This window comes from Ambystoma mexicanum, chromosome 9 (genome assembly GCF_040938575.1).
Source record: "Ambystoma mexicanum isolate Mex_15411 chromosome 9, UKY_AmexF1_1, whole genome shotgun sequence".
NCBI lineage: Eukaryota > Metazoa > Chordata > Amphibia > Caudata > Ambystomatidae > Ambystoma > Ambystoma mexicanum.
The window spans coordinates 469,623,766-469,647,070 of NC_090931.1; the positions used below are offsets into that span (position 1 = coordinate 469,623,766).

The 23,305-nt window shown below is 48.9% G+C and overlaps 1 protein-coding gene across 2 annotated transcripts in view; it reads left to right on the top strand.

Annotated features, from left to right (window-relative positions):
• NLK (nemo like kinase) overlaps positions 1 to 23,305 on the top strand; it is a 1,539,426-nt gene that overhangs the window by 340,315 nt on the left and 1,175,806 nt on the right. For both annotated transcript variants that reach the window (XM_069615020.1, XM_069615019.1), the window contains exon 3: positions 5,319 to 5,374. In XM_069615020.1, the coding sequence (XP_069471121.1) occupies positions 5,319 to 5,374 (56 nt within the window). The remainder of the gene's footprint in view (positions 1 to 5,318; positions 5,375 to 23,305) is intronic.

Below are 23,305 nucleotides of genomic sequence, written 5' to 3' on the forward strand. Positions count from 1 at the left end.
ATGATTTTAACACATTGTTTTACAAACAGAGTTTTCACTCTATTTTAAAATTGTGTCCAGAGGTCTTGCCTGAAGGGGGAGATATTGAGTGTTTACAAGTTCAATGATTTTGCCCATGATGGAGAGCTTCGATTACAGGTAAGTAACGTTTCCCATTGTTCATTTCTTATGTGCAACAAGTCATAAAGGAATGTTATTGCTTTTGTTAATAGTTTTCTCTTGTCTAACAAATTTAACAGTGAAAAGATTTTGGATCCATTAAGTACCTTGAATGAGACACGTGTCACTGTATTCCAAGAAATACACCTCTAAGGGTCCTGATTATTATTATTTTTTTTTTACATATCTTCCCAAGTCATCTGTTTTCTGTATCTTGAGTGGTAGACGTGGGACATAAAGGAGACACACTTGCAATATCACTAGCTTAATGCAAATTTACCAAGGAACTTGATCGTCCCACCAAATGGATAGGGCCGAATTCTTGCATTTGGTTATTCCAAAGCAAACATGATGTGAGTAATCATTGTAACTACTTTAATTGTTATAAGATCTGAAGCATACTGCATAAATTCATCCCAGTGTATTAGATATGCTGGTATAGCATTCAGAACCAGTCTTGGTAAAGGATAGATATTTTACCTGTTAAAGAATGATGGTATGTGCCTAGCATGCACTCCTCATTGGCCAAGTGTGGTCTACACCAACAACCTTTCTTTGTTGCCAGGAACTTTGTATCATCCCAGTGAGACCTTCCAGCTAGGATTGTGACTGTTATCCCCGGAATGCAATGCCTTGCTTCACTACTGTGTTCCTACTGTATTAGCAATTCATCTCATTGGTTTGTAATTAGCTCTTTTCACAGGTGCTTTGCTGATGGGAACTCCATCCACATCGCTATTTAGTTGTTTAAATGCCACCACAATCTATGAAGGTGTTCCCAGGTTTTGCCATATAGGCTTCCATTTATGTACTTTTAATATATAGTGAGTCCTCTAGCCATTTATGTGGTTAGTTGGCCTCTCACATCCATTTATTTTAAAATGATTATTTTGTGCAAGCAATGGTGCAAATGTGTGTGTTTTAAATGCATTTGAGATTTCTTGAGTATCTATTTCTATATCAAACAAGGGTGTTGCTGGGGATAAACTCAAATCAACCACAAAGGAGTTTTCAAACATTTTAGCATTCTGACCCTATAGTGACAGTAATGCCCCATTCAGCAAAGCTTGTTATGTGTCATATGCACATGGTCTGTTGACTGCATCTCTGGCTAATTGGAGGTTCTTACACACAGAAAGACACATCCATGACATTCCACAGACAAGTCATGTTCTGGGAACATTTTAGGGCAGACATATAAGCAACTCTACATACATGTTTCCATGGATGCTATATTCAGAAATAGTGAGGTCAAGATTTCCTTTTCAGCAGGTTTGTTTGAAGTCAGGTTTTTCAATGCTCCGATTTACAATCTATCCCCCGCAGTTTAGAATAGGGGGGAGATTACTCATTATTTAGTCAAAGATCACATTTACTGTACAGTATCTTCATTACTCGTAGCGATTTCCTCTCACTCACTTGCACCACTACTTTGCCACACAACCCTTCACCAACCACCTCCTCCATGCCCCCACATCCCTTTCTCTGCAAGTGCCGAAATCCGGTTAGGAGCCGAAGAATAAATCTACTTGTGCAAGACCACACTGGTTGAATGGGTTGGGCACACAGAGAGCTGCATCTCCATAGTAGATGATATTTTCAAAGTAACCGCTTCCCTAAGAGTACTGGAGTGACCATAAAGGTAACTGTCTGATGACTGTCAGTCTGACATCTGACTATCGCCACTCTGCTACATCGCTCTGAGGATTTTGCCATAATTGCTCTTGCTCAGTCCTAGGGGATAAGCAGCTCTACCTGAGGGTTTCCTGTGTGGCTCCGCCGACATTTTCTCCACCATCCGGAGGAAGAAAGATTGATGCCACCTAGTCTTTGGTCGGCAGCTACACTGGTCTTGATTGGTGAGGGAGCTACGGCATGTTGTTCCGAGTGCTATTGGAGGCCCCCCACATCCTCTGTTTGGGAGAGATACCCTCTGGTGACATCAGAGGTTTGCAATAGATTAACGGGGTCTGTTGTACTTAATTGATCCCAGAGAGGTAGTAGTGCTGCATGGCAGTGACATAAACTGAGAGTAGCGGATTAGAGTCTGCACTTCGGAGGTTACAGTGGCATCCACCTCAACCTACAAAGAATACCAAGCCAATCGTTACCATGTGTTAATTAAAAACCCTTGAACTTTCCTTGGGAGTCTGTGAGTTACATCTCTGACACAGGCAACAGAAGAGTTCACAAATCCTAAAATGTCCAAGCTTAGTCCAATAAAAACAAAAGGAGAAAGGTTCTCGGAAGGCTCTTCCAGTGTTGATCAGTCGGGACACATCCTTGATCTTTCTGCTTTCTAAATCCCTTTGAAGACCTCTCTCAGGTTTCAGTCTTCTCAGATTTCTTCTCTCAGGCTTCACCTTAGCTTTATAGCAAGCACTTGTAGACCTTGGGGTTCTCTGCATTCACATCAGGTCTCTCTCAGACCTTGGGTTTCTCGGTGTTCACCTGAGGTCTTATCCACACATTGAGTTTTTCAGCACATGGGTTTCTAAAGCACAGTTTGCATTTCTCTGAACCCACTCCTCCCTTTCATACATTGTCCCTTTCCGGCAGCAACCGCCTGACAGGGCATCTTCTTCTCAGGTCTCTGTATGGTAACCTGGTTCTAAGTCAAAGACTCTTTCCACAGCCCTGCTGGTTCAGTCTCTGTGCTTCGTTTGACACATTTTCCACTGTTTTAGCCTACGCAAGCTTGCTGTGGTTTCCCAGACGGTGGCAGCCCCATGTATCCAGGGAGTCTGAATCTGCACACATGCTGCGTTTCAATGTGTGCCCATTTCATGTCTCTCCCAGCTCTTTTTATAGACATGAGCTTGTGAGCAACTGCCCAACCTAGCTCGGGATTGGTTCCCTTCCTGTGCAGGTTGTGACATTCCTTGTGATTGGTGGTTTCTCTTTTGAAATCATAGTTCCCTTATTATTATTAGGCTGTTTTCCTATTGGTGGCAGGCCATTCAATTCAAATTGGGCTCTATGACTGGATCCAAGGGTTTATTCCTATCCAGGGCAGTCAGCGCCATTTTCAAACTGCCAACATTCAGGTGTGTTGCTCTGTAGATACCAGCATTCTCCTCTGAAACAGGGTGAACTTCCTGCCTGTTTTACGAGCGAACTGCCAGTTGTGTGAATTCTGGGCATGCAGGTGTGCTGTTTTTTCAGTGCGCCTGTGAACTTCTGTGCATTAAATTGTTTATAAACGCTTGTCGTGCAGTAAACTATATGATTAGGCTACTCTTGATTATGGGGCTGTAGAATTTCACCCTGTTTTTCATTCACTATGGAATACATGTTTATGGTTGTTCTATTGCTGTTCTCCATGTATCCCGATAAATGTTGGGATTTGAAGTCCTTTTCTTGTTTGTGTGGGAATGGACTTTCCGCAGGAGGTGACAATATATCACTTCTTAGGGGAGTGCGAGCCTCTGGATCCCACTCCTTCCCCCTCTGGAAGACATATCGGGTAGAGGTTGGGCCAGACCAGTCCATAGCGGCTCGCTCACGACATAAGATGTGAAGTACACTCAACTCAGCACATGCCCTACATGGTAAAATGCAAACCTTTTTTGATAATTCCTTGGAAAAAGATGGTGGTGGTTTGTTCATCATTAAAAGTGCTTTTAGGTTGCTATTGAGAGCGGCTCAACAATTGTAAGGAATGCATGGTGGCAATAGTAAGACAGTCACAAGTGACCACAGTTCAACAGTGTTTATTAAACTTTCACAAGGGGGTGATAAACGCCTATCTGAACCTAAATGTACAGATAGGAGCAAGCAACGACCATCAAATAATAATAACGCAGTCCTAGTTGAGTCTTGTCAAATAAAAAGGGCCTGTACTAAAAAAAACCTATTGCCAATCCTTACCACTGATTTACAAATAATTTGGGGTAATGTTCCTGAAAAACAAAGAAGTGTTCACTAAATTATATGTCAGGATGCTCGACCGTTGGCCTCCCTTACCCACGTTTTCAGCAGGGGGCAAGGCGGGTCACTCGAACAAAGCACGTACTCTGGCATTTGGGGCACGAGGATGTAGATCAATTTTCACAGTTCAAGACCATCTGTATTCAAGGCTCTTTACTTCTTGTAAGTCTATTGAATCAGAGGGCCTGCTGCACAAAACAATAAAGAAATGTTCTTTCCCGTTCAGGATTTCCCATGTACACACTTTGGGTGTTCACTCTGGATCCCCCTCAACCGGGCTCAGATCCTTTCAAAGCAAAAGTTTAACTCAAAATGTTCAGGTTGGATGGACCTGTGTCGGGCTCAGATCCCGCTCAATTAGTCTTCCTCAGCCGTGTTCGTATCAATGGCAATGTACTTTAAATGACGGAAGACTTTCAAATGTGCACAAGGTTTAGCTTGACCCGCTGCATGACCACTTAGATCTCAATCTTCCTTTTAATTCACTGAGCATCAGCTGGATACCAAACAGAGGCTTTCAAATGAGCGCCCACGTGGCACCAGACCACTTTGAATATGGTATCTTGACTTGACCTCCCAAAGTCCGATTACTGTTATTTTCCAATTACATGCGCGTCCCTCATCACCAACGCCTCACGCACTGTTATTTTTATACAAAGTTGCCGCTTGCAAACTTGGTTCAAAACACAAGCTGGTTCGGTATCAATCTCTCCGACTCACCGGCTGTGCTATCTGTTTCTGACGCTGCTTTGTTGTAGGAGCCAAGGACAGTACCACGGCTGCAATCGCTCCTCTCTGCCTAGGCTATCAACTTTGGAGAGCCCCGGGTACCTCCGACACACTGCACAGGTTTGATCAGCCTTTGTTCCTTGTCTTCCTTTTCCTACATTCCAAGGTTCACAAAAGTAACAGTCTTTGGAGTTCCAGGGTACTACTCCTTGTGTTTTGTTACAAATTAATTAAAGGCATTATAAATTCAGTAACTTGGTTGATATGAACAATTTTCTTGAAGCAATGTCTTTGATCTACAATATTTTGGTGTTCAAGTTCTACTTTGCTAAGTAAAACGAATCCTGTAATTAATTTGTAACCATGGCCTAATTGATATTAAATATGATTCAGTTGATAAATCCAGCCATTTAATTAAAAAATAGTTCATTTTAAAGTGTCTTTCTGGTTAAAGTGCATTTCTTTTCGGTAGGAACATTTTTTTGTTTTCCCCCCGACAGGTTCTGTCTGCACTTGATATCCTCCAACCACCACATATTGATTATTTTGAAGAAATGTATCCTAAAAGAAAATAATGTTATACTCTTTGGAGAAGGTAGGTGAATTGACTTGGTTATTCAAGATTCCAGATGCGTCAATGTTGTTTATTGTTCAAGAATACTATACCTGAAAAGTAATGCAAGATATTCAGTCTATCCAATGCTGTCATATTGCAAAACCATTCATGATGTAATTTCAGAGTTAGTACAGTTGAGCATTATAATTTGTCAAGAACATAAGTTGACTGTAATAGATTGTGGACCCTTGTTAAAACAATCATTTGTAGCAACAAAGATACTCATTCTCCAGCATGGGATCTGGCATGGATTCACATGCTCATGAATATTCCCCGTCGTCAAGCCAGGAATCCTCGGTATAGAAAAAATCAGTATCAGTTTCGTTTCTGATCTGTCTTTCTTAGTAGTAACCAATCACTGGTCTCTGGGTCGTACTGGCCCCAGCCAATGACTGCCCTCTCCCGAAGCCCCGCCTCCGTCAGCCATCCTCAGATTTTTACCGCACGTTCAAGTGTTGGGAGTCCACGTGCTGTAGCTCTCGAGCTTTTGCTGCGTTTTGGCGCTTTTTCAGGAGATTTTTCTCATTTTTCGGTTAAATAGAGCCTCGAGCTCCATCGTTTCTACATCCGATCAACGAGGATCCGTTTCGGAGTTTTCTACGCCCCTCAAGGGTGAAGATTTCGTCGAGTTACGCTTTTGGAGGATTCCAGAAGTTCTGAGGCCTACCCCGGACATGGCCCAGGAGAAAGGAAGCTCGACGCCCGGGAAACTGTTCAGGACCTGCCCTGGATGCCAGCTTCAGAATGTTTTCAAGGAGGACGAGCATTCGTTATGCCTCTACTGTCTCCATGAGGACAAAACGCACACAGAGAAGGACTGTGCGTTTTGTGGGAACATGTCAGAGCGGACCATGAAGGATCGCCATCTCCGTCTCGCCAACTGGCTGGAAGGGAAGAGCCCGTCAGGCGAGAAGAAGAAAAAGAAGTCCGAGCGGTCTTCTACGTCCTGTGAGGGCGCCCCGGCGACGGGGGCCCAAACCAAGGCTAAGCACCGCGAGTCCGCGGGCACCGGGAGTGCCGAACGGTCAGGCTCCTTGGCTGCCAGGCAGGGCGCATCCTCCCCGGCGCCATCAACCACGAGCCAACGCTCTGGCTCGGCTAAGAGGAAGTCCGAGAACCCGGCGAAGCTTCTGGAGAGGCCCCGGTCGATCTCGAAGATTCCAGCAGAGGGGGAGCGAGGCTCGGACCCCCCCCCCCCCAAGGTGAAGGCCCCAGGCGTACAGAAGGTGACGATGGCCTTAATTCACCCTGCTAAGACCTTGATTGAGGATGTCGCCGCGGCCCTGGCTCAGCCTGTGGAGGCTACACCAGTGGATGCGACCTCAGGACCCAGAGTCTCCCTGCCACCGCAGAGGGAGTCTTCTTTCGGGCCCATTGAGAAGACCCCCACGAAGTCCTCGTTGGAAAAGGTGGGGGAGGGGCTGGTGGCCATCGCGGATACGGACACAACCTCTGAAGAAGAGCTCATCGAAGTTGTGGAAGAGGCCCAGCCCATCGGGAGGGATCCCGACGAGGGCGACGACGAGAGCGACAGTGTCGCTGACGAGGCTCCTCAAGAGCCCTCGCGCCCGTCGTTTCCGGCGTCGCAGGACACTTCAGCGGCCATTTTGTCAGCGATTCAGTCCTTATGCTCGGAGATAAGGACAAGGTTGCCCCTCCCCCCGACGGAGGTACCTGAGCCAGACCCGACAGGGGAACCGGAGCCAGGACCTTCGGAAAGTCCACCACATAAGAGGAGGAGGACGCATCCTACGCCACCTCTCCCACCTCTGCGGCCTGCTCTGCCTTTCCCCCGGTCTACTACCCACAGGGATGATACAGGCACGGACACGGCTACGACAGGTACAGATGACGACGGAGGCGATGACGGGACGTGTCCCCCGTCGCCCCCCTGCTCGGGCGTCCCTGCCCGACGAGATTGGATCCTTTCATGCCATGATTTCCAGGGCATCCGAGCTCTTCCAGCTCTGCCCAGAAGAGAAGAAGAAGGAAGGGTTCCTTTACCAACGGCACAAGGCTAAAAGGAAGACGGTCCTCGCCGTACCGCTTCTTGCTGACATCTGGGATGAGGGGCTCGCCCTCCCCAAGAACCCTGCCACGGCGCCGGCAAAGAGGGACCGGTACGAGAAGAAGTACCGGGTCCCCGACGCTGCCCCCTTGTGCCTTCAGGTGCAACCTACCTGTAACGCTCACCTGGTTCCCCCGGAGGCGCAGGTCTTGATCTGGCGAGGATACTGTCTTCAGTGTTAGGCGCAGGGTTCGTTTTGCTCCCGGACTGGGCCCCCTTCCCACCGACAGTTTAAGCTGAAGAGTGAGATGTCTGCAAGGGTAAACCAAGGTATTAGTGTTTGGAAGGTTCGGAAAGTTCCTAGCCCCTCTCGCCCTTTCTTTCCCCGTGGAACTGGGTTGATATTGCGCTTACCTTATATAGGTAAATGCCGGGCTCTCCATCCTGCGTCTTGTGCAGGGGCGCTGAATCCAGTTGCTTCACTGGATGCAAGCTCTGCCTCGTGATAGCAGAGGATTTGCTGGGAGCGAAGACGCCGTTAATGCACGAGCGTGCCTTGTAAGTATTAAAGTTCCTTTTGCATTGTTCTCTTCTCTTTCAATAGTCTTAAGTCTGTAAAGTCTATGTCTTTCCCTTTTCAGATGCTGTGACGATGAAGATTATCCTTCTAATGGCACGTAAGTAGAAAGACTGCACCAGCGCTGGAGAATGCTCCGTAATGTCTCTTTTGTCTTTGCAGGTGCTGAGGTGCAGCGCGAACAGATTGAAAGCGTCGGGTAAGCAGTCTTGTAACTAAGCGTTACTAACCGATGTATCTTTCCTTGCAGGTGCCGGAATGCAGCGCGAGCTGAGTTGGAACGGGCGTAACACAGGTAAGCAGAACTTGTAGTTGAATATTACTGACCGATGTTCTCTCTCTTTGCAGATGTCGGATGCCGGAAGAGAAAGGCAGAAAAAGGCGCCTTGGATGCTGCCGGTGGATTAGGTAAGTAGATTCGCTGCCTTTACTTTAGCCTAACCTGTGCCTTTGTTTTGCAGGAGCTGCAGAAGACTGAAGAAGACTGAAGATTGGATTCCAGCAGGTTATTTCGTGTTCACAGGATCTGGAGCTGGAGGTTTCCTGGAGCTGACACGGTGAGCGTCCTGCTGCAGATGCAGAATAACGCGAAGCACGTGAAACCAATCGGGTGTGGTTTAAATAGCCTTCTGTAGTGCTTAGGCATCTCCTTCCACGGCCCCACCCAGGTAAGAAAAGAGTTCCAGATTTCTAGAAGAGTTCCTGTGTTCTGCTTCCAGGAAGTGGCTCCTGCTCCACCCAGACAGAAAAAGTAGTTCCAGGCAGAGAAGGATCAGGAGACCAGTTAGCTGGTAAGTAAGCAGCATGGTCTGCTACAGGTAGGTCCACCAAGCACTCTTATCTAATATGAGCCCGGCGCTTCCTGTGCCGGGACCAGTCACCATCATGAGCCTGGCGCCACTGGCGCCAGGACAAGGTCCAGAGGGTCCCTATAGGGACTGGCTGGTTCCTGGGATCAGAGTCATGGGCCTGCTTCCAAGGTCGTGGGGCAAGTCCTGACCCCTTGGAAGAAGGGATCATGACAGCACCCCCCCTCAAGGCCCCTCCCAAGGTTGACTTCTCCGGAGGTCTTGGTTTGTTAGGAAATGTCCGATGAAATTTCTTGATTAGTCGGGGTGCGTGTACATGTTCTGCAGGTTCCCAAGATCTTTCTTGGGGGCCGTAGCCTTTCCAGTCAATCAGGTAGTGTAGTTTTGATTTGGAGATCTTGGAATCCAGGATATTTTTTATTTCAAACTCAAGTTCTCCGTCAACTAGGATAGGTTCAGGAGATTTAGTCAATCGGGTTTCTGGTTGAACTGGTTTTAGTAGTGAAACATGGAAGACTGGGTGCATTTTCATGCGAGGGGGTAAATCCAACTTGACCGCTACTGGATTTATTATGGCAGTAACAGAGTAGGGTCCCAGGTATCTTGGGTTAAAGGTGCGTGGTCCCTTTAGGGGTAAATATTTGGTGGATAACCAGACTTGATCTCCTATTTGGTATTGAGGGGCTTCCTTTCGATGTTGATCTGCTCCTTTCTTGTATAGTTCCTTGGCCCTTTGAAGGTGGGTAGTAGCTTCCTTGAAGGCTTGGGTGATGGTTGAATGTAGGTGGTCAACTGCTGGTGTTCCAAGATCCTGAGGTGGATCCAGGTTAGAGGTTCGAGGATGATTACCATACAAAAGAAAAAACGGGGTCTTTCCGGTTCCAGAGTGGACTGAGTTATTGTAAGCGTACTCGGCTATCCAAAGGATGTCCTTCCAAGTTCCTCCTGTCTGTTGCAGCATGCAGCGTAGGTACTGTTCCAAAGTCTGATTGGTCCTTTCGGTCTGACCATCGGTTTGTGGGTGGTGACTGGTGGAAAGCCTTACATCAATTTGAGCTAACCGACAGCAACTCCGCCAGAAGTGGGAGATGAATTGACTTCCTCTGTCTGAGATTAAAACTGAAGGAAAGCCGTGCAACCGAACGATGTTTTCAAGAAATTCTCGAGCCAGGATTGCTGCTGACGGTAACCCCTTTAGTGGGATGAAATGTGCCATTTTTGAAAATAAGTCTACGATTACCAGGATTGTATTGTATCCGGAACAGGGAGGTAAGTCAGTGATAAAGTCCATGGAAAGGGTATGCCAGGGATGAGGTGGGATTTCAAGTGGTTGTAAGAGGCCTGCTGGTTTTTCCTTAGGACTCTTGTTCTGGGCGCACACTCCACAGGACATGACAAAGTTTCTGATGTCTTTTCTCCAAGACGGCCACCAAAAGGGACGCTTGACCTTTTCCGAGGTCTTGGCCATACCCGGGTGTCCTTCCATTAAGGAGTCGTGATAACAAGAGATGACTTGATTTTGTAAGCTGGTACAGGGTAGATAAAGTCGTTCCTTGAAGTATAATAAGTTGTTCTTTACTGTGAAGTCTTCCCCCTGAAGCTGCCATTTTTGTATGTCCGTTGGAGTTACAAGTTTTTTAACCTGGGTTTCAATTTCTTCAATGGATTGCATGCTGATCAAACCCAGGATTCTTTGTTCAGGAATAATAGGTACGAGCTCAGGGTTAACCATGTGTTCCTCTACTCCGATTCGAGAGAGGGCATCCGCTTTACCATTCTTATTGCCTGGTCGGTAGGTGATTATAAAATCAAATTCGGCAAAAAATAATGCCCAGCGAAGTTGTCTGGAGGATTGAGCTTTGGCTGATTTAAGATACTGTAGATTACGATGGTCAGTAATGACAGTGACTGTGTGTCGGGCTCCTAAGAGATAATGCCGCCAGGCCTTAAAGGCGGACTTAATAGCCAACAGTTCCTTATCGGTAATGGTGTAATTGATTTCTGGGGCTGATAATTTACGAGACCAAAACGCCACGGGGTGCAACTGGTTGGTTTCTGGATCTCTTTGTGAAAGCACTGCTCCCATAGCAAGGCTGGAGGCATCGATCTCGACGATGTAAGGTAGTTCCGGGCGGGGATGTTTTAAAATCGGGGCGGAGGTAAATTTAGTCTTTAGCTCCTGAAAGGCTTGTTCTGCCTCGGTAGACCATTCAAAACGTTTGTTTTTTCTGAGGAGAGCTGTAATGGGTTGGACTACCCGAGAAAAGTCTGGAATAAACCTGCGATAGAAGTTGGCGAAGCCCAACATACTTTGAACCCCTTTTACAGATGATGGTGAGGGCCACTTGATTATTGCATCTACTTTCCTCGAGTCCATGTGAACTCCGTTAGGTGACAAAATAAATCCCAGAAATTCGACCTCAGTAACATGAAAGACGCACTTCTCTAATTTTGCAAAAAGTTTGTGTTTGCAGAGCCTCTCCAGTACTGCGGTTACATGTTTTCTGTGTTCTGCCTCAGAAGACGAATAAACCAGAATGTCGTCAATGTATACAACTACACACACATCAATGAGTTCACGGAGCACGTCATTCATAAAGAACTGGAATGCGGCCGGTGCGTTACACAACCCGAAGGGCATCACTTGATACTCGAACAGTCCATACTTGGTACGAAAGGCCGTCTTCCATTCATCGCCCTCTTTTATTCGCACCAAATGGTAGGCTCCTCTGAGGTCTAACTTAGTATATATGCAGGCGTTTTTGACTTGGTCAAGTAGTTCTGGGATCAATGGCAATGGATACCTGTTCTTAATTGTAATCTGGTTCAGGGCGCGGTAGTCTATACATGTTCTTAAGTCTCCCTCCTTTTTTGGCACGAAGAACAGAGCTGAGGAGGCCGGGGACTTCGAAGGACGGATGAATCCGTTAGCCAGGTACTGGTCCAAATATTGCCTTAGGTGGAGATTTTCAGGTTCAGTAAGGGCATAAATCCGACTGCACGGAGGAGTGGATCCAGGAATCAGGTCTATCTGACAGTCGTATGATCTGTGAGGAGGCAAAGAATTAGCTTGGTCTTTCCGAAAGACATCTTGGAATTCCTGGTATTCAGGAGGCAGTTGCGGACTCTCAGAAACAGTTGCAGCTAGTTTGGTGGAGAGCTGAGGGTAGCAGGTAGAAGCGCATTCTGGAAACCGGATTGTCTTTGCTCGCCAATCAATTTGAGGATTGTGTTTCTCCAACCAAGGAACTCCCAAGATGACTTGAAACTGAGGGGCCTTGATCACATCAAACACGATCTTCTCTTGATGCCCATCTTGGCTTACTAACGTTACTTCCATGGTGGTGTGAGTTACGGGTCCGGAAGCTATTTCCGTCCCATCCACGGTGGTAATGACGTCTTTCACCGTCTTTGGACAAAGAGACAGATTCATCCTGGCGGCCAGCTCACAGTCCAAGTAATTCCCGATTGCGCCACTATCAATGTATGCTTTAATGGCATGCATACGATTAGGTTGTTCAGGACTCACGAGGACCATGGGCATGATGAAATGCGAGGTCAAAGAACTGGTTTTAACGCTCGGCAAGCGGACCTCTACACTTGCCGGGCGAGGTCGTTTCCCGGCTCAGAATTCTCGGTACCTTTATCAGACGCCCCTACTATCTTCTTCTTGGGCTTCACTGGACAATCTCGAAGAAAGTGCCCTGAGTTTCCGCAATAGAGGCATAATTGCAGTTGTCTCCTCCTTTCCCTCTCCTTTTGGGTTAAAGGTCCTTTTACACCCCCTATTTGCATGGGTTCCACGGAATCAGTTCCTTTCGTAGAACTTTGTGGCCTTGAAAAAGGTCGGGTTTCAAATCTGGATCGATCGGCTTTCCGATTCTGTAGTCGATGATCCAATTGCACTACCAGATCGATATATTCGGAACAGTCTTGTGGAGGATTTACCACTTGAGCCAGAACGTCTTTTAATTCCCCACGCAGACCTCTGTAAAACAGTGTGATCCTCTTATCCTCCGGCCATCCGGTTTCCACCACTAGTCTGTTAAATGATGCAATATAAGTCAGAAGATCTTGATTGCCCTGTCGTAGTGAAAGAAGTTCATTATCCAAGGCCTGTCCCTGATAGTGCCTTGCGAACAGTTTCTCCATACTGGCTTGGAAGTCCTGGAAGTTATGGAGAATGGGGTCATCTTGAGACACTAAAGGAACAGACCAATCTGCGGCACTGCCACTGAGATAAGAGAGCACGAAGGCCACTTTAGCCTGGTCCGTTGGAAAAGCGGCGGGTCTGCACAAAAAGTGCAAGCGACATTGATTGAAGAACACAGCAAACCTTTTTGAATCACCTGAAAAGCGTTCGGGCGGAGCCAAAGGTATATTTCCTGGTAGATTGATTTGTACCGGATTCGAGGAAGCTGGAGGAGCGTGGCCCCCACTTGGGGTTGGTAGAGGAGTTTGTCCAGCTTGGGCGTGCAGCAATTGTCTAGCCAAATCGTCTGTTCGCTCTTTGGAGACCACTAACTCCCTCCTTAGGGCATTTGTTTCCTGACGTGCAGCGTGTACTTCCGCCCTCAACTCCCCGAGTAATTGGGCCAACTGGTCTGTGTCTGAGGTTTCCATTGCGCCTGGGCGGGAATTTTGTGGTAAGGCTTCGCGTTCTGTAACGCTCACCTGGTTCCCCCGGAGGCGCAGGTCTTGATCTGGCGAGGATACTGTCTTCAGTGTTAGGCGCAGGGTTCGTTTTGCTCCCGGACTGGGCCCCCTTCCCACCGACAGTTTAAGCTGAAGAGTGAGATGTCTGCAAGGGTAAACCAAGGTATTAGTGTTTGGAAGGTTCAGAAAGTTCCTAGCCCCTCTCGCCCTTTCTTTCCCCGTGGAACTGGGTTGATATTGCGCTTACCTTATATAGGTAAATGCCGGGCTCTCCATCCTGCGTCTTGTGCAGGGGCGCTGAATCCAGTTGCTTCACTGGATGCGAGCTCTGCCTCGTGATAGCAGAGGATTTGCTGGGAGCGAAGACGCCGTTAATGCACGAGCGTGCCTTGTAAGTATTAAAGTTCCTTTTGCATTGTTCTCTTCTCTTTCAAAAGTCTTAAGTCTGTAAAGTCTATGTCTTTCCCTTTTCAGATGCTGTGACGATGAAGATTATCCTTCTAATGGCACGTAAGTAGAAAGACTGCACCAGCGCTGGAGAATGCTCCGTAATGTCTCTTTTGTCTTTGCAGGTGCTGAGGTGCAGCGCGAACAGATTGAAAGCGTCGGGTAAGCAGTCTTGTAACTAAGCGTTACTAACCGATGTATCTTGCCTTGCAGGTGCCGGAATGCAGCGCGAGCTGAGTTGGAACGGGCGTAACACAGGTAAGCAGAACTTGTAGTTGAATATTACTGACCGATGTTCTCTCTCTTTGCAGATGTCGGATGCCGGAAGAGAAAGGCAGAAAAAGGCGCCTTGGATGCTGCCGGTGGATTAGGTAAGTAGATTCGCTGCCTTTACTTTAGCCTAACCTGTGCCTTTGTTTTGCAGGAGCTGCAGAAGACTGAAGAAGACTGAAGATTGGATTCCAGCAGGTTATTTCGTGTTCACAGGATCTGGAGCTGGAGGTTTCCTGGAGCTGACACGGTGAGCGTCCTGCTGCAGATGCAGAATAACGCGAAGCACGTGAAACCAATCGGGTGTGGTTTAAATAGCCTTCTGTAGTGCTTAGACGTCTCCTTCCACGGCCCCACCCAGGTAAGAAAAGAGTTCCAGATTTCTAGAAGAGTTCCTGTGTTCTGCTTCCAGGGAGTGGCTCCTGCTCCACCCAGACAGAAAAAGTAGTTCCAGGCAGAGAAGGATCAGGAGACCAGTTAGCTGGTAAGTAAGCAGCATGGTCTGCTACAGGTAGGTCCACCAAGCACTCTTATCTAATATGAGCCCGGCGCTTCCTGTGCCGGGACCAGTCACCATCATGAGCCTGGCGCCACTGGCGCCAGGACAAGGTCCAGAGGGTCCCTATAGGGACTGGCTGGTTCCTGGGATCAGAGTCATGGGCCTGCTTCCAAGGTCGTGGGGCAAGTCCTGACCCCTTGGAAGAAGGGATCATGACAGCACCCCAGATTTGGTCGTCTCGGCGGCGGCAAAGAAGAAAGCTGGGGGGGCATCGGCCTCGACATAAACTTCCCCGCCGGACGGCGAGGGCAGGAAGCTGGACACGATGGGACGACGGATCATCTCATCCGCAGCGACGACTATCAAGGCGGCCAACGCCCTGGCTATCGTAGCCCGCTACGACAGGGAGTTGTGGTTCAAAATCGCCCCTCTGTTGGACTTCCTTCCGGACGCCAAAAGGGCTGAGGCCCTTGAAATCCTACAGGAAGGTGAGATTACTTCAGACCACGCCATCACGGTGGCAACGGACATCGCCGACACCGGTTTCCGTCAGTTGGGCAACGGCGTTTGCTTGAGACGACGAGGATGGCTCAAGGCCACGGATTTCCGCCAGGACGTACAAACCAAGGTTTTGGACATGCCCTTCGACGGGAACAACCTGTTTGGGAAGGCGGCTGATGAGTCCCTTCAGGCCATCAAGACAGACACAGAGACTGCCCGGGCACTGGGAATGCTCCAACAACGACAGCCGTCCTTTCGGAGCTCCGGAGGCAGACAAGGTGCCTCCAAGGGATCCGGCAGTGGCTCCTCCACGTACCGCCAAGCGGCAAGATCTTCGTCCCAGGAAGCCTACAGGGGACGCGGCAAGTCAGGTGGTGCCCGTCGTCGTCGACAGGGAGGTCAAGGAGGCAAGGCGGCCTCCAAACAAGATTGAACCGGCGTGAGGTTGGGCCCCCGCTGAAGCACCCCAGTGGGAGGCCGGCTGGCGAGGTTCGTCAGCGCGTGGGAGTCCATCTCCACCGACCGTTGGGTGCTGGGCGCCCTGGCCCAAGGGCACGCACTCGAGTTTCAGAAGAAGTGCCCTCTCGTTCCACCCGTGGCCAGGAAGGAAAATCACGTCCCTCAACTACTGTTGGAAGTAAGGGCGATGCTCAAGAAGGGTGCCATCGAGCTTGTCCCAAAGAGGCTTCGGGGCTCCGGAGTTTACTCAAGGTACTTCCTCGTAAAAAAGAAGACAGGAGGATGGCGCCCCATCCTGGACCTGCGACGACTGAACAAGTATCAAGGCACAGAAGTTCGGTATGGTCACCCTCCAGCACGTGCTGGGACAGCTGGAGGAGGGCGATTTCCTATCGTCGTTGGACTTGTAGGATGCGTACTTCCACATCCCCATTCTAAAAAGACACCGAAAGTTCCTCAGGTTCTTGGTCCAAGGGCGGCACTACCAGTTCAAGGCCCTCCCGTTCGGATTGAAGTCAGCACCCAGGGTGTACCAAGTGTCTCGCACCGGTGGCGGCACGGCTGCGCCTACAGGGGATCCACGTCTACCCCTACCTGGACGACTGGCTCATCCGGGCAACTACAAGGGAGCTCACCGTGGAGCACACTGCAAAGGTCGTCCAGCTGCTCACGGACCTGGGATTCTCCATCAACTTTCCAAAATCCCACCTGGTTCCGTCGCAAGTCATCCTGTTTCTGGGAGCCAAGCTGGACACAGTGGCGCGGCTGGCCTCGCCGTCGGAGGAAAGGACCAGGACCATTCTGGGCAAGGTGCAGCGTCTGCTGGCCATGGGCATGGCCTGGGTAAGATCTATCAAGTCCCTCCTCGGGATGATGTCCTCCTGCATTTATCTGTTGCGCCTTTGCAGGCTTCGGATGCGCCCCTTACAAGAGTTCCTCGACGCCTGCTGGGTCCAGTCGACGGGCAGCTTCGAGGACAGGATCCCTCAACGAGACGTTCCGTCAGGCGATCCGGTGGTGTGGTACCCGCTCCCATCTGTCGGCGTGCACGGACTTTCAGACCCCAGCTCACCAGGTGACGGTGACGACGGACGCCTCCCTGGAAGGTTGGGGAGCGCACTCCGGAGAACTTCACGCGAGAGGCCTTTGGCTCCTGGAGGAGAAGTCGCTCCACATCAACACATTGGAGCTCTGCGCAGTGTTCTGGGCCATCGGGTCCTTTCTTCCGTCCCTCAAGGGCAAGGTGGTGAAGATCTTCACCGACAACACCACCACGATGTTCTACATCCAGAAGCAGGGCGGAACCAGGCCCCCGGCCCTATCCAAGGAAGCCCAGGAGCTGTGACATTGGGCCGTCGCCCAACAGATGTTCCTGGTGGCTCTTCATCTGGCAGGAATAAAAAACACGATCGCCGACTCACTCAGCAGGGAGCTGCGCTCGTGCCACGAGTGGGAACTACGCCAGGATCAAGTGGATCGACTCTTCCGACGATGGGGCGAACCCCAAATGATCTCTTCGCGACGAATTCCAAGTGCCGGAGGTTCGCCAGCAGGTTCCCCCAGCCGAGGAGCATGGGCGATGCTTTCTCGTTCCCCTGGGACGGCCTATTTCTTTATGCGTTCCCTCCGCTGCCGTTGCTGCTCCGACTCATCAACCAGCTCAAGAGGTCCCGGTGCAGGATGATCCTCGTCGCACTGGCGTGGCCGAGACAGATCTGGTTCCCGGACCTTCTGGACTTGTCAACGTCCACATCAGTCAAGCTGCCGACGGACGCAGACCTTCTCTCCAGAGAAGGAGGTGCCATTCTTCACCACAACCCGGAGTCGCTGAACTTGCAGGCCTGGCCCCGGTAGCACTAGAGTTTGGAGGGTACGACATCCCGGCCGACTGCAGAGAGGTTCTTGCAAAGGCCAGGGCGTCCTCAACTCTCAAGTGCTACGGACATAAATGGAAGAGGTTCTCTGTCTGGTGCCGTGCACAGAAGATTAACCCTCTGCGGATTATGGCCCTTCAAGTACTGCCGTACCTACTGTCACTGGCCAAAGCTGGACTTGCTCACGCCTCCATCAAAATACATCTGGCTGCAATCTCCCGATATACCAGGACTACGGGACGGGCGTCCTTGTGGTCGCATCGCCTAGTGAAGGAATTCATGAAGGGACTATTCCGATCATTCCTGCCGGTGAAGGCTCCTGCCCCGGCGTGGGAGCTTAATGTGGTGCTGACCAGGCTCATGGAGGCCCCATTCGAGCCTATGCATTCGGCGCCTTTGAAGTTCCTGTCATGGAAGACAGCTTTCCTCGTGGCCATCACCTCCGCACGACGAGTGGGAGAGATCCAGGCCCTATCTTGCAAGCCTCCATACTTGACTATTCATGACACGAGGGTGGTGCTGAAGACGCACCCCTCCTTTATGCCCAAGGTGCCGTCGGACTTCCACCTCAATGAGCCCTTGGTGTTGCCTGTTTTCTTCCCGTCGCCTTCGTCGCCGGCCGAGAGGACTTTGCACTCGCTGGATGTAGCTAGAGCGCTGAAGTTCTACGTGGACCGCACGAAGAGTTTTCGGAAGACGTCACAGCTGTTTGTGAACTTTGGGACTGTGATTCAAGGGAAGGCTCTCTCGAAGACTTCCATTTCCAGATGGCTCTCCGGCTGCATCATGCACTGTCACCGGTTGGCAAACTGACCGCTGCCCGGCGTTCCGAGAGCCCATTCGACCAGAGCGATCGCTGCTACCACGGCGTTCCTGTCTGGTGTGCCCCGGCTGGACATCTGCAGGGCTGCGACGTGGAGGTCAAGGCACACCTTCACAAGATTCTACTGCGTCGATCGGGACTCCAGGGAGGAGTCCAGGGTCGGCCAAGCAGTGCTGCGCAACCTGTTTGCCTAAGGTGAGCCTGGTGAGGAGGTAAGAGATGCTTAATGTTGAGTTGTTGTATTGCTTGAGCCTGTTGCCACCTCCAGTGGTTGTGCATGTGCGTACTGCTATGTATTCTCTTATTCATGAGCATGTGAATCCATGCCCGACCCCATGCTGGAGAAGGAACAAGTTACTTACCTGTAACTGTTGTTCTCCAGCATGGGTCTGGCATGGATTCACATGCGAACCCTCCCGCCTACCCCTCTGCGGCTCTTCATTTGGTCATACTGCCACTTTACGTGCTACCAAATCTGAGGATGGCTGCCAGAGGCGGGGCTTAGGGAGAGGGCAGTCATTGGCTGGGGGCAGTATGACCCAGAGACCAGTGATTGGTAACTACTAAGAAAGACAGATCAGAAACGAAACTGATACTGATTTTTTTCTATACCGAGGATTCCCGGCCTGACGACGGGGAATATTCATCCGCATGTGAATCCATGCCAGACCCATGCTGGAGAACAACAGTTACAGGTAAGTAACTTGTTCCTTATATACTATTATTATACAAATGAACAAGGTATATTTAGTATTGAAAGTATTGACAATAAAGCACAATGAAATTGAAACCTTTGTGTTTTTCACACTAAATCACTGTTTGTTTCTTCTTTAAAGAATTGGAGCCTGGAGCTAATGATGTGCAAGGTGGGCTTTTGATGGCAGCTTGTAGGAATGTTAAGTAGGGAAAATCTACTCCATACCTGGAAATGATATTAAACATATATCCGTACATTGTATTGTGCTTCAAGCGGCAACTAGCGAATCATGCATGTTTTCTAAATTATGTAACATGCATACATTTTTTAGTATGCAAAGGTTTAAGATATTCCTCATCAGGAGGCAGATCTCTTGGAACGTTCAACACAAATCATTAAAGGTTAATCCATTTGATTTTATCTTTTCTTAATTAGCCAGACACCATAACTTTGCTAGGTTACTGCCACCCTACCAAGAGGATGTGCTCAATGCATGTCCTATTCTGTGCCTACATTTAGCAAGCATCTTGACACTAATCTGTAAATCTGCTCCCATATAAATCTACAGAGAGAAAGAGCAGGACCAGAACAGGAAGTGGAAATTAGAGTGGTAGTCAATCTTCGAAAATGGTCTTAACATTCATACAATTAAGACTAGATAAGTTAAGGGAGTCAACTGCGAGGACACTACCGGAGAGAGGACAGTCCCGAGTCCCACATCAGAACGGTAAGGTATGGCCAGGGGCAGGGTCTACTAGCCAATCCCTCCCCCAGCTGCGTAAGCAGACATGCCTGATTTCCCTTACATCAGAGAGAGACTGGTTATGGTCCTGTTAAATGAAAACCTTGTGGCAGAAGGATGTGGGAGTCCAAGGGAGCAAGTGTTTTGGAGAGAGCTGGAGAGGCAAGCAGGAGGAGCTGGAGACAGGAGGCCAGAGAGGAGATCCAGGAATCTGGGCCCGAAAAGGGTGTGGGTGAGTAAGGAAGAGATATGAGACTAGAGGAGAGGCCCAAGGGACTGGGGAAAAGTAGATTCAGAAGGTTGAGGGAAGGAAGTCCACAAAATCATGGAAAGGGAAAGACTCTAAGGGCTGGGAAAAGAACCCAGAGCGCTAGGGAGAGAAAGACACAGAAGGTTGGGAAGAGAGACCCTGAAGGCTGAGGAGAGCACATCAAGAAGATTGAGAAGAGAGCAAACCAGAGGTTTTAGCCGACCTATATAGATGGTTAGGAGGAGAGGAACCCAGAAGGCTGGGAAATGTGATGAAGTAGGAGGTTGGCAGAGGATGTGGTAATGCTTGACAAGGTGGTGCTAAACCGTGGAGAGAGAGAGAGAAAAGTAGAGAGGGAAATTAATTGGATAACACGTTTGTAGAAGAGTTCATGAGAAAGGCAGAGGAGTGGAGAAATATCATGAAGAGGTCAGAGGTTAGGTTTTTCTAAAGAATGAGAAACGTAGCACAACATTTTCACCAATGAGGAGGTGAAAGAAAGTTGTTAAGAACAGGCAAGGAACATCAAAGCAATATAGAAGACTGGGGAAGACACTGGTGTCGAGAAGAGTGGTGTGGTGTTATGGAGCAGGTGAAAGATCTTATATTGAGGGAGGAGGTACAAGAGCAACAAGTTCATGGTAGTGGAGGTACACCAGGATCCAGAGACGTTAGGGAAGCGATCCGTAGATACACGCTTGATGTGAGTCAGCAAGGAGGGGAGGCTGATGAAACTGGAGAGCCAGAGACCGAAGGCCATGAGAGAGGAAAGCTACAAGAAGAGCGCCAAGATGAGCCCCAGTGACAGTCAAGGGTGGCCTCCTGTCTTCCTGTGGCTCTTGGCCTCAGAAAGTCCATCTCCAAGATACCGCTCAATAAAGAACAAACATCAGTCTCATATGCAGCCATGAAACCAGACACTGTACCTGGAGGAAGAAATGTGCAGAATCCCCTTAAACAAGATACAGTAAGTATATTGCTTACGATATTAAGCTACCACAGAAATATTTGGCTTGGACACTTTTGTACTCTCCAGAGAGACGGGTTTGTTATTTTTGTATTTAGTTTTCCCAAGAAGTGAATGCATACTGGAGAAGAACCATCCTCACAACTTTAGTTTACTTCAGAACACACCTTTAGGTATTTTGGTTCCAGTTTGTACACAGTCCCTAATGACCATTTTGTTAAGCACAACCTTTTGTTTGGCCTTTTATGTATCATTCAAGGTCAACCACATAACCGTACTTGCACTGTGCACCAGCAGCCTTGTTGTGGTTTCTTTTTTTTGGTCTGGCTAGAGAGAAATGTGTTGAGGAATATCTATAAAGGGGCAATACTGTCAATAAGCTCCTCTGTGAGCCTGCTGCATCATGTGTGCCCCAACCACCATTCCATGTTTTTGTTCCCATTTGCGTAGTATTATTTTGCCACAGTGTATGTTTACTGCCTTGGCCTACCTGCATGTTCTTCACATGGATATACAAGGTCCATCCCCACCCACTTGGCAGCTGGTTCTGGACTAAATTGGTGGTGCCGGGTACCGCAGACATTGATGTTGGTTGCCGCTCCTTCTGGCGAGGAGTCAGTTTTCCTCCTCTAACTTCCTTTACTGTTCCGCAGACTCCTGTTTATATCATTTAATGCAATGTTCATCTTCCTTCTACCCTTTAGTTTTATTTTTTTTAACTTGTTTTATTAAAATTTTACAAGTACAATGAAACATATTCAATCATTTTTCAAATATATGGCGACTGTCGGATGATTTTCGTTCCCACCCTCCCTTCAGTATCCGCCCCAACCTTAAACAGTAACTGTGTCTCTGGACCATATTTCTTAAAGTTGCAAGTTCCTTAGGTCAAATTGTCTTTGAGGATGACATGTGATGTTGACTATTAGGCCTTTTGTTCCCCCAGATCTTCCGTCTTTGTCTTTCTGCGGAGTGCTATGTACAGGGGGGTTTGTCATCTGGCGAGGTGAATAGTTCCTGCACTAGTGGATTCGAGGATGATTTCTCTGGAGCTTTCTCTTCTTCCTCTTCCTAGCGCTTCATACTATATTGCTGTCTCCGCTGTTGACCACGTTTTCTTTTTTTAAATTTTTTTTTATTTTTGTTGACAGAGGCAGATAGCGTACACACGTACATCAGAGCAGTAATAACAAATTTGGTACACATATACATGAATACAATGGGCTTACATGTAAGAGTAAGGCAACAGTGGTCAAGTAGCAACATATCATGGAACACCAACATCTCAAACAGTTAACGGAGAGGGCTGGGAGGACTCGTCCATAGAGGAAGTATCATTTAGGCTATTCAGATAGCTGTTGAAAGCAGACCAAATATTATGGGGACGGGAACGGGTCGGGAGCATACCCAGGAATTCTTCCTCGCAGTTTCGAGACCATGTGACCAGATTCAACCATTTCTGGTATGTAGGGGGGTCGGGCTCTTCCAACTTTGAAGAACACACCTCCTGGCCACCACACAGCTCATGTTCAAGAACTTAAGCATGTCCCTAGGCCCCCCAGGTCCCCACAGCCCAAACAGGACCCCCATCGGGCGGGCTCGACAACAGAATCAGTGATTGCAGACAGTGTCTCTATGATCTTACTCCAGAATGTGGCCAGCGCAGGACAGTTCCAAAACATGTGAAGATGGTCCGCACCCTCCGCACTGCAGCGGGGGCAGAGCCGTGGATCAGAGTGTGCAAACCTCGAAATTTTACATGGAGTGTAATACAGCCTGTTCAGCAATTTATATTGTATGGTGCGGTAACGGAAGTTCAGGGACACCCTGTTAGTATGAGAGCACATCTTTTCCCACAGTTGGTCGGTGAGTTTCACCTCCAACTCGGAGGCCCAGTCGTCCCGGGCCCTGGACGGTTGGGGAGAGGCAGTAGTCAGTAACAGTTTATACAATGAAGAAACCACCCCTCGGGCGCCACCCGAGTTGGCGCTATAAGCAATTCCAGGGGAGTCCTGGGGCTCATCGGGAACGTCAGGCCACGCACTGCGGAAAGCAGCGCAGAGCCTGTAGAACTGCAGAAGCTCCATAACGGAGCCCGAGTGTCCCGGCCTCCACGTCTGTGGTGTTATAAACTGCCCTTCTGGATAAAAATCAGTGAGGGCACGGTATCCCAGGGCCTCCCAGTGTCGTGCCAGGGCGATGTCATGTGTGGGTTCCAGCTCGGGAAGGTTCCAGGTGGGGAGCCACTTGTAATACGGGTACTGTTTGTCACAGGTTTTAAACATCTGGGCC